The sequence below is a fragment of the Camelina sativa genome, chromosome 12 (genome assembly GCF_030686135.1).
Source record: "Camelina sativa cultivar CO46 ecotype springtype chromosome 12, ASM3068613v1".
In the NCBI taxonomy this organism is placed as follows: Eukaryota; Viridiplantae; Streptophyta; class Magnoliopsida; order Brassicales; family Brassicaceae; genus Camelina; species Camelina sativa.
This window is the reverse complement of record NC_141891.1, coordinates 16,294,546-16,305,735: the sequence shown is the minus strand read 5'-3', so window position 1 is coordinate 16,305,735 and position 11,190 is coordinate 16,294,546. Positions and strand designations below refer to the sequence as shown.

General features: G+C 40.6%; 2 protein-coding genes across 23 annotated transcripts; one reads left to right on the top strand and one right to left on the bottom strand.

The window, feature by feature from the left end:
- LOC147930603 (uncharacterized) lies at positions 1 to 718 on the bottom strand. The gene is made up of 2 exons (XM_087476953.1): positions 658 to 718; positions 1 to 497 (listed from the first exon to the last, which is right to left on the bottom strand). The coding sequence occupies exons 1-2, from the start codon at positions 716 to 718 to the stop codon at positions 1 to 3; spliced, it is 558 nt and encodes a 185-aa protein (XP_087333079.1).
- A 2,754-nt stretch (positions 719 to 3,472) lies between these two features.
- On the top strand, positions 3,473 to 11,190 carry LOC104731935 (tubulin-folding cofactor D). Of its 22 annotated transcripts, none has more exons than XR_015574551.1 (19): positions 3,473 to 4,388; positions 4,799 to 5,156; positions 5,236 to 5,783; positions 5,927 to 6,029; positions 6,231 to 6,407; positions 6,539 to 6,724; positions 7,019 to 7,135; positions 7,242 to 7,346; positions 7,468 to 7,638; positions 7,746 to 7,961; positions 8,191 to 8,389; positions 8,589 to 8,794; positions 8,882 to 9,103; positions 9,198 to 9,341; positions 9,418 to 9,707; positions 9,789 to 10,061; positions 10,382 to 10,423; positions 10,510 to 10,695; positions 10,774 to 11,190. XR_015574551.1 is itself a non-coding variant. In XM_010451446.3 (19 exons), the coding sequence occupies exons 3-19, from the start codon at positions 4,971 to 4,973 to the stop codon at positions 11,053 to 11,055; spliced, it is 3,729 nt and encodes a 1,242-aa protein (XP_010449748.2). In that variant the 5' UTR covers positions 3,490 to 3,783; positions 3,891 to 4,388; positions 4,799 to 4,970; the 3' UTR covers positions 11,056 to 11,190. The 22 variants fall into 22 exon arrangements, 17 of the variants coding, with proteins under 17 accessions (XP_010449746.2, XP_087334601.1, XP_010449749.2 ...); XR_015574552.1 differs by having other exon boundaries at positions 10,354 to 10,423; XM_010451446.3 differs by having other exon boundaries at positions 3,490 to 3,783; positions 3,891 to 4,388; positions 9,198 to 9,707.

Below are 11,190 nucleotides of genomic sequence, written 5' to 3'. Positions count from 1 at the left end.
TTAGCCATTACCGAAGCCATTTGTTGACATATTGCTTTGGGAAGCTTGAAGCAAGCCATCGTATGAGTAGGCAGCGCCATTGCAACAACTTTCAATAATAATCTCTTTACCCCCTGGTGACAAGAGATTAGAGTGCCAACCTGATATCTTTTGTTGGAGCCTATCTCTCAAGTATCCCATGATGGTGACCTTCAAACCTCCAAAAGCTTCAGGTATACCAAGATAGAAGCCCTCACCTCCTTCCTCATTAATCCCAGTAAGGTTTTTAATCCAAGGTCTTCGATCCTCTTGAACCTGTTTTCCAAAGTATAGGCTTGATTTCTGATAGTTAATTCGTTGACCCGAGGCTAGACTATAATCTTCAAGGATACCCATCAAGCATTGGAGCTCCTCATCCTTATGCTGACAATAGAAGATACTATCATCGGCGAAAAGAAGATGAGACACAGGAGGAGCCTTCCTTGCAACTTTCAACCCTGAGATACGACCTTCCATCTCTGCTTTCGAAAGCATTCATAAGAGCATTTCAGTACAAAGAACAAAGAGGTAAGGTGAGAGTGGGTCCCCTTGCCTAAGTCCTCTCGATGGGATAATCTCACCATAGGGTTTGCCATTGATCAACTCCTAATAGTTAACTGATTCCACACAGCTCATTACCAGATGAATCCACTTGTCTGAGAAGCCCAACAGCTTTAGAGCTTCCTTCAAAAATGGTCATTCGACTCTATCAAATGCTTTAGAGATATCCGTTTTGATCGCTATGAACTCCTCTAAACACTTGTTCTTGGAATTAAGTGCATGGAGAAGTTCATGCGCCACCAAAATATTATCTAAAATGAGTCCGCCCTGTATGAATGCTGCTTTAGTATCCGACACCACGTCAGGAAGAACTCTCTTGAGTCTGTTACCCAAAACTTTTGCTATAATTTTGTAAATAACATTGCTCAGACTTATTGGCCTATACTCTGAGAGCTTGACAGATTTCAGCTTCTTAGGAATCAAGCAGATGCTGGTTTTATTCATCTCTTTATCAATGCAGCCAGTCCTGAAGAAATCCTTGACCATCTCTAGAATCTGATCCCCCAGCACCTCCCAATATTGTTGATAAAAGTGCCCTGTCAAGCCATCAGGACTCGGGCTCTTATTCGGGTTGATGTGAAATAAAGCATGCCTTACTTCTTCCATAGTTACTGGCTGCAGAAGTTGTTCGTTTTGAAGTAGGGAGACTACATTTCCATCACCAACCTTGTCACCAATTCGGTGACCAACATCCTCAGAAGTAAATAATGATCGGAAGTAGTGTTCAGCTAGCTTTCCCAGATCATTATCCGCAAACCATTCCTTCCCATTATCATCAATCAGACTACGGATTCTATTCTGAGCTCTCCGGTTTTTAGTTGCCGCGTGAAAGAACTTAGTGTTTCTATCCCCATAATTAAGCCAAGAAACCCTACTTTTATCTCTCCAAAATATCTCTTCATTCTGGTATTCATGATGAAGGTCTTGCTTAAGTCTGGTAAGCTCTTCTCGTCTAAAAGGATTCTGTCTGGTAAGCATATCAATTTGACACTGTAAATCTTGGATCCTCTTAGCCGCATTAGGTTGGCTATCTCTCTTCCATCTAGAGATAGCCCTTCTCCAATCCGCTAGCTTTTCCATCATTGGCCTCTGGTTATTATCTCTTGCATTTCTCTAGAAGTCCGAAATAAGCTCGTTGAAACCCTTTCTTCTTTTCCAACGTTGGTCATATTTGAAGCCCGCCCATTTCTTACAATGTTCTCCCATCATACTTGTGATCAGGGGACTATGATCAGAATTGACCTTCTTCAAATAAATCGCTTGTGCTTTAGGAAATATCTCCATCCAGAGTTGATTGGCCACAAATCTATCCAGCCTACATTGCACAAGCTCGTCGTTTCGGGTGCCATACCAGGAATATTGGTAACCCTTATGCAATATTTCCCACACTCCACAGGTTAGAAGCATTTGCCTAAACTCCTGGCAGGATGCTTCTATACGAGTAGGGCCTCCTAACTTCTCCATTGGATCAATAAGCTCATTAAAGTCTCCCATAAGTAACCAGGGACCCCGCCTATGAATTCCCTTCCTTGACAACCTCTCCCACAAGATACCTCGTTCACTCTGAACTGGCTCCCCGTAAACACAAGTCAAATGAAACTCTTTCCCTTGCCATGAAACCAAGGCATCAATCATCCTTTTATCTGACTCTAATATCTTAACTGAAACCGAGTCTTTCCACATTAAAGCTAACCCTCCGCTCTTTCCAATAGGATCCACAGTATGAAGATCGTAGTATCCTAAATGACCAACAACATTCTCCAAGTACTCACGTTTTTTCTTGGTCTCACAGAGGAATGTAACCTCCGGGAAATACCGACCTCGTATTTCCCTCAGGTGAGTTCCAACTCAATATTCTCATATTGATTTCGAAGGGTTGGAATTAATCATCAACCCTTCTTTCAAGTTTGCTCCACGTTTGCTCACGGGAGTCTTTGCTGCTATAAAAGCAGAATGAGTCGGTAACCGAGCTGCTACTGGAGCAGAATGACCAGAGTGTGAGTGGGTGGCATTAGCTTCCATTCTTGCACTAGAACTCAAGGCTTGAGAACTTAACCGTTCAAAGACAGACATAGAAGCCTTCTTTTTGCCCCCAGATGAACCTTTTTGACTCGTAACTAATGGGGGATCACCTTTAGAACCAAGTCTTTCAAAAACGGATGGAGATTGATTCATAGTCTCAGCTTCCTCAGTCCGAGCTTTTTTGGCTTGTCTTTCTCCACTATTAGTCAATCTCCTTCTCTTTGATGGCGTATAGGTGGACTCACCAGAACTTTTGGAGCAATCTCCTTTAGAGTTTCCTTGCCCAACTATTCCATCTTGTAACTCCTTTGACCGCCACTCCTGTGATGATCTAGATCTGTTACCATGTGATTGCTTCTTAGGCCACTGAAGGCGGTCCTGAAGCTGCTTTCTGAACAGGGGGCTCAGATTGCTCTGATTGAGATTCAAATGATCTTCTAGGGAGATGTTGGTGATCCTGATCTTCCTCCGAGACCACATTCTTTCCTTTTCCTTTTGAACGACCAACAGCTTTGTGCGAATCCTTTTTGAGACCTCTTTTCTGGATTGAATTCTGAACTACCTCTAACGGACAGGAATTCTGGTCGTGAGTGAGTCTCAAACACGAGAAGCACACTTTCAGTAATTTCTCATATTCTAGCTCCACTTTAATTACCTCTCCTAAAGAGAATTTAACCTGCTTAACAAACTCCAGTGGCTCATCAGCTTTGAACCAAGCACGAGCTCTAACATACTCTATAGACGAAGAGTTTTTAGCGTGTAACTCTACAGCTTCTATCTGCCCTTTTGGCTCAATTATACTTTCTACCGCTTGCTTTTTTAGAAGATGTATAGGAATATTTCTTATGCGGATCTAGAAAAGAATTCGATTGAGGAAATCCGGTCCTAGGTTAGGTTTCCACTGATCCAGAGAGACGATCCAACCATTAACAAACCAGGGACCCCGGAACAGGACATGATAAAAATCCCCTTCTGATTCAAAGATAAATTGAACTTTATTATCTCCAACCCCTCGCCCTTTAACTCTATCATCGAGACCCCAGATTGGAGGTAGAACTTTGACTAATGCTCCTACTTTATGGGCTGCCGGGTTTAGACATCGAACAATAACACTCATCGAGTTTTCCTCGATTAAATCCTTATTTTCCAGATCTGGAACCTCCACCAGCTCTCCTTCCTGAAGTAAGTTGCGTTCCCTTAACTCCTCCATGAGCGAAAAGCTCCTTCTTCTTTCTAGGCCTATTCATCCTCACAGACCCAGAATCTTACAACCCGCAATGAAATAACAGATCGGCAGTTCTTTCTCCTCCTCAAAGGTCTTAATCGGCCCTGTATAGTGACAGAACTGCAGCTCACACTATAACTCTATCCAGATCTAGAAATTATCCCCGAAAAACCAGAGAAGAGGATGAGAACTAAATATAAGCCGCAATAGGAAACTCTAATTATGGAATGAGAGATCAACAGGACCTAATGAGCCGCAATAGGAAACTCTAATTACGGAATGAAATCTAGTGTTTCAAGGGAAAGAGATGAAAATCGCCGTCACAAGCCCCCCGAGAGAAACCCTAGTCGCCATCGTAGAGAGAGTTGCCGTCTTGGTTATCTTGCACCGGGATTAGGCGGTCTCTGCATATTCCCTTTGGCATCTTTTCTGCTAAGCTGAGTTTCAGGAGAGTTCAGTTTCTGGATTAGTGATTGATTATTCCCTCTGGAGGCCGAGTTCTGGATCTGTGTTGGAAGATAACAAATACCTGGAGGGAAGCTGATGGTTTAGCTCAATTGAGGTTAGTTTGATCCATCTGCTCACGAACTTATATATTTTTTCTGTAATGACCCGACGACAAGTCTTCTAATGGCGGCTTTAGATCCATGTTTGGGTTTTTGAGTGAGATCTATCTTTTGCTCATTGTATCTATTAAATTTTTCATTTTGAAAAAGCTATTGAGATCTCTGACTGTGGGTTTTGATTTGGTGATGCTATTGAATCTCTGTTTAAGTTCTTATCGCTGTGATTGATTGCCTTTTGCTCAAATTTCCAAACGCTATTCACAAGTTGTTGTTGTGGTTGTTCTTTATGAGGCTTGGCTCAGTCTAGAAATTGTCTGTTTGGGAAAGACAAATGAACGTATGTAATAGTAGTTAGTAGTCTGTTTTGGGAGCTCTTCGGTTTATTCTTTTCATCTTGGTTTCGCAGGCAAAGTCTTCACCTTGGTAGACCCAGCCAGTTGTTCTTCATCTTCTTATTTCTTGCCTCACCAACCTTCTGAAGATCTCTGTCTTTTCCAGTTTCAAGAGGAACCAGTAATTTGTTCAATTCGCTAGCGTTGAAATCCCTTTCTCTATTCCAGTTTTACACTGAGAGAGTAATGGCAGCTAGAGAAGAGGAAAGTTTGGTGGTTGTGAATGGAGAAGAGGACATTCATGATTCCAGGGAAAAATTTCTACTTAGATACTTTTTGCAAGAATGGGAGATTGTTAAATCACTTCTTGATGATATTGTTGCAAATGGCCGTGTCGTTGATCCTTCTTCTGTTCACAACATCCGCTCCATTGTAAGCTTGCTTCTTACTCTTTTAGCTTCATCTTCTTCTTGTGTGATATCTTTGCCGACATTGTTTTTCTGTATTGTAGATGGACAAATACCAGGAGCAAGGTCAGCTGGTGGAACCCTACTTAGAGAGCATAGTTTCACCACTCATGTTAATCATTCGCTCTACAACACTTGAACTGGATCCGAGATCCCATGAAATTCTCGAAATAATCAAACCCATATGCATCATTATCTACAGTTTAGTTACTGTCTGTGGGTACAAAGCTGTAATCAAGTACTTTCCGCATCAAGTTTCCGATCTAGAACTCGCTGTGGCGCTTCTGGACAAGTGCCATAGCATGACTTCTGTTTCATCCTTGAGGCAAGAAAGCACTGGAGAAATGGAGGCCAAGTGTGTTACTCTTTTGTGGCTTTCAATCCTTGTGTTGGTCTCGTTTGATATTTCTTCTGTTGATACAAGCATTGCCAACGACAAGAGCTTTGGTGTGGACGACCTTGCTCCTCTGGTATTGAAGATTTTGGGTTTCTGTAAGGACTATCTGTCCACTGCTGGCCCTATGCGCAGGATTTCGGGGTTGCTCCTCTCTAAGCTTTTAACGCGTCCGGATATGGGAAAGGCATTTGCAAGGTCTGATTCTATCACCATAGCTTCAGTTTTGAGTTTTGTTTATGTGTTTGTTCTGGTCTGAACACTTGACTTCATCAACAAGATTGTTCGGATTACTCAAATCAACTACTTTTCTTTGTTGCTTTGTGGCATTTCTGTTTCAGTTTTTTTGAGTGGACACATGAAGTTTTATCTTCTGAGGGAGATAGTGTTGTGAACAACTTTTGCTTGCTTGGTGTGATGGAGGCTCTGGCTGCCATTTTTATGGTTTTTTTTTTCTTTAACCTGGAGTTATTCACTATGTTTTCAATAATGGTCCATATACCACATGTTAAACATAGATAAAGATGCTAGTAAAGTAAATATCCGATTTAATTTGCATGTTTTTATTTTGTAGGGAATATAGATGGTTTTGATTACTTAAGTTTTCGTATTTTGATCTGGGTTTATATGTCTTAACATTGGCAGACTGCTAGCCGAGAAGTGTTGCTTGAAGCCCTTCCTGTCGTTTTGAAAGATGTGACTATGCTAAGCAAATCAAATGCAGCAACTAGAAGTCCTCTGCTTCGCAAGTACCTGATCAAGTTAACTCAGAGGATAGGGCTTGTTTGTCTTTCTCATCGCTCACCTTCCTGGCTCTATGTGGTAAAGACCTTCTAGCATGTATAAACACCCTTCATGGGCTTTAATATTTTCAAATTTCTGACTATGCCCGTAATTGTCATAATCTCATTCTCAAGTTAGTCATCTGAAACTTGTTTGGAACTACCGTGCAGGCTCGCACCGCCTCCCTTTATGAGAATATATCTACGAGTTCGACCCAAACGTTGGTGCCGCCTGATCATGTTGTCGCTGCCATCTCGCAACCAGAAAGTGCGAATGACCAAGCGGATGAATATATGGATGTTCCTGAAATCTTAGAACAGATAATTGAAATGCTACTCTCTGGTTTGACAGACACGGTACGTTTAGTGGGTGAGATTCTACTGTTACGCTGATAACTACAGGTGGTTACATCTCAACTTATACAAGTAATTAACAACATGATAATCTGAGTAAAAATATGATGCATGTACTAAGGTATAGACTGGAGTGACAGTTAACAGTTAAAACAGATATTTTTTTCTTGGATGCTATTTATATTTGTATGCCACATGAAACTTTAGCTGCCAACCAGAATATTTCACATGTTACCAGGATTTACAAGCATTTTCCTTTAATATGTTTTTCGTTTTTCTATTTTCTGAATTGTGTAGGACACCGTGGTTCGTTGGTCTGCTGCAAAGGGTATAGGTCGTGTAACTTCACGACTAACATCTTTTCTTTCTGAACAAGTTCTTTCATCTGTATTGGAACTGTTTTCACCAGGAGAGGTACTCAAAGTCAATGGATATCTGGCAGCATGACTTGCACGTTCGACACTCCAATTAAAACAGGCACTGTCTAACTGACAGTTATTGTGATTTTCATGATATTCAGGGAGATGGCTCATGGCATGGGGGTTGTTTGGCTTTAGCTGAACTGTCTCGTAGAGGGTTACTGTTGCCTAAAAGTTTCCCACAAGTCGTCCCAGTTATTGTGAAGGTCGTACTCTTTCCCATTCACTGGGTTACTTATTTCTCTACTCAATGCATACAAAGCCATCACGTCACTCACCCAAATTATGTAGAAGCTGTATGGATTTACATGTAAATGTCATTTGCAGGCACTCCATTACGATGTCCGTAGAGGTCCGCACAGTGTTGGATCTCATGTACGTGATGCAGCTGCCTATGTTTGTTGGGCATTTGGACGCGCCTATTACCACAAAGATATGAAAAACGTCCTCGATCAGCTTGCTCCAGATTTATTGATAGTGGCTTCCTTCGACAGAGAGGTACTAATCACTCAGTTGAAGAGTTGTATTTTTGTAGATCTAAATGTTGCATAAATTTTATTGATTTCTTTTATCACTGCGTAAAGTTTATTGATGTCTTTTATCAGGTGAACTGTAGAAGGGCTGCTGCAGCTGCTTTCCAAGAGAATGTTGGAAGGCAAGGAAATTACCCTCATGGGATTGACATAGTGAACATAGCTAACTATTTTTCCCTTTCTTCTCGGGTAAACTCGTTCCTTCAGGTTGCTGTTTCCGTTGCTCAGTATGAAGGGTATCTATATCCTTTTGTGGATGAATTGCTATACAACAAGATCTGCCACTGGGTATGTTCTATCTGATATTGGTTCGCCTCTGGTTTCTGCAAATATAAAACCTCTTTAAGCCTGCTTGTATTTTCTGTTAAACGCTTCTTTCTTAAGTGGTCGACATGCTAATTATAAAATCCGACAACCCATAAACTAGAGCCAATAGTTTGATTGGGAACTGTATCAAATCGTTGATCCCAATTGTATCTTCCAATAATATGTTAACTATTCAATCTTGTCATTTCAGGATAAAAGCTTGAGAGAACTTGCTGCAGAAACTCTTGCTGCTCTTGTTAAATACGAGCCTAAGCACTTTGCCAACTATGTGTTGGAGAAACTAACTCCTCGTACCCTTTCAACTGATTTGTGCATGCGCCATGGTGCAACATTGGCAGCTGGAGAGGTTGTGTTAGCTCTCCACCAGTGTGGCTATGTTCTTTCTGCTGGTTGGTACCGTCTACTTTTTCAGCTTTCAATTTTCTGCTGGTTGGTGTTTTGGTATGGATAATGAAATATATGGACTCATCTTGGAATCTTCAGACCCGTTGGAGCTTAATTTTCTGTTAGTGGAGAAAATTAACAAGTTCGAGGATTGGCATCATTATCTCTTATATTAAATGTTCCTAGTTCACTTTATTTTTACAGATAGCCATAAGCGTATGGCTGGGGTTGTCCCTGCCATTGAGAAAGCAAGGCTTTACCGTGGAAAAGGTGGAGAAATAATGCGACTGGCTGTCTCACGGTTTATCGAGTGTATCTCGTTATCGCATGTGATATTATCTGAGAGAACAGAACGGATCCTGCTTGATACCCTCAATGAGAATTTAAGACATCCCAATTCTCAAATTCAGGTACCTACGTTTCTAAATATCATATAGTTATTTATTTTCATCCTGTTAGCATAATTTACTAGTTAATAAGTTTCACATATTATTCAGAATGCAGCTGTGAATGCTGTTAAACAGCTTGTGCAATCATATCTCGTTTGCAATAATAAGATTGCTGTTGAGTTAGTATCAAAACACCTGAAACATCTAACGGACACAAACGTAGCTGTTCGAAGAGGTTTTGCACTTGCACTAGGTGTCTTGCCATGTGAACTATTGACTGCAAAATGGATGGACGTAGTTTTGAAGCTCTGCAGTGCGTGTCAGATAGAGGTAAAGAAGATAACATGTGGCTACATCGGTTGCCAATCCTTGGAAAACATTTTATTGACTTTGACGGATGTTTTTTATTTATTTTTCCAAGCAGGCGAATCCTGAAGATAGAGATGCTGAGGCACGCATGAATGCTGTGAAAGGACTCACATCTGTGTGTGAGACTCTTACTCAGCAAAGTGCTACTGATCCTGAAAACGATGACCTGTCTCTTTTTAGTCTTATCAAGACTAAAGTGGTAACTACTTTACTGGAAGCTCTTGATGACTATTCAGTTGATAACAGAGGTGATGTTGGTTCTTGGGTTCGTGAAGCTGCAATCCATGGACTTGAGAAATGTACGTATATGCTCTGTAAGAAGGTCGAAATGAACTCAGCGGGTGATCATAACAATGATTCATCTTCGCTTTTTGATTCAAATCTCGCAAACCATTTGATTGGAGGTATTGTGAAGCAAGGAATGGAGAAAATGGATAAATTAAGAGAAACCGCTGCAAAAGCTCTTCAAAGGATTTTGTATAACAAAACTGTTACTGTCCCTTTCATACCTCATAGAGAAGCACTGGAAGAAATTCTTCCCAACAAAGCAAGCTTACAATGGGCGGTATGCAGATCCTGGAGCCTTGGGTTGCTTCATTTATTTCAAAGCGTTTATCAGACAATAAGTTTTTTAGTTCTTTTGTAGGTTCCGGATTTCTCTTTCCCACGCTTTGTTCAGCTATTGAAATTCCAATGTTATAGCAAACAGGTAATGTCTGGATTAGTAATTTCTATTGGAGGGTTACAAAAGTCGCTTAAAACGGCTTCGCTCTCTGCATTACTGGAGTATGTGAGGGAAGAAGGTGAAGCTAAAGATCTTACACAACAACAATCTAAAGAATCTGCGATCTGTGAGGATATCGTCTGGATACTCCAAGAGTACAAGAAATGTGACCGAGTTATCGTACCCTGTCTGAAGGTAAATAAACGATTAATGTTATGAACTACTTTTATTGCTTGTGAATTAAGAAGGATAGAAAGCTTAGCTCCCTCTTAATTCTTGGGGCTTAGTATTCTCATTAGCATAAAGAGTAATAAGTAAATATTCCAAAGCCCTTAATCTAATTATGAAAAGGAAACCTAATAATCTAATAATAAGAACTAGTCTTGTATCATTAGAAACTTTTGGAACTTTGGCCTCAAGTTAAGGCTTTATGTTCTACGTGATACCACGATCCGTATCAATTAACCTCTATTTTCTATGTGTTTAGATCTTTAACGACTTTTCTTCTGACACAGACAATTCATGAGCTCTTGAACCAGATTTTTCGGAATCAAGAGGTTGATTTTACAGTTTTACTTGTTCAGATTAGATTTTGCCAAAGCTTATAAATTCCACGCAAAGCTTGTGTGTCATTTGATTTCAGGCTTATACGCTGGGTTTCTACATGGGAGTAATGGATTCCTTAGCCATCGAACTAAGAGCTTCAAAGAAATTCGAAAAGGTAGAGACAGGCGTTTTAATACTTGGTTCTATCGCTTCTGTCTCCCAACCCATCAGCGCTCAAGCGTTCTCTCAGCTTCTACCGTTCCTTTCCCACCAATACCCAAAGGTCACTTCTCTGCATTGTCAAACTCTGTTTAGGAAATTCATGTTGGTTACATGACTTAATTGTTTTGACTTGATCCAGATTCGAAATACGGCGGCTATACATGCCTATCTTGCGCTCCTTCAAAACGAAATCTTAGTACCGGAGGGCAAGATTAAGAATGTGAAAGATATATTGTTTCAGACATGTTGGGATGCTGACATGGATTCAACCCAATATCAGAGGTTAGCTTTGTGTGAATTGATTAGTTTAGATCATGGAATAGTGTTCAGGACCAAAAACAGAAGGGTGACTAGGGATATGATGACGACTTTGGACGAGAATGCGTCTTACTCAGCTTTAGTCGAGTCCTCTGGCTTCTGATTGGACGAAAATGCATTGTCCTCGAGTGAATTTGAATACTATGTTTTCGTTTTGTTTTTACAAGTAATGCAATTTAGCAACTAAGACCATCTGGTTTTCCCTATATTAATATATTTATCTCTAAAATAAAGAAAA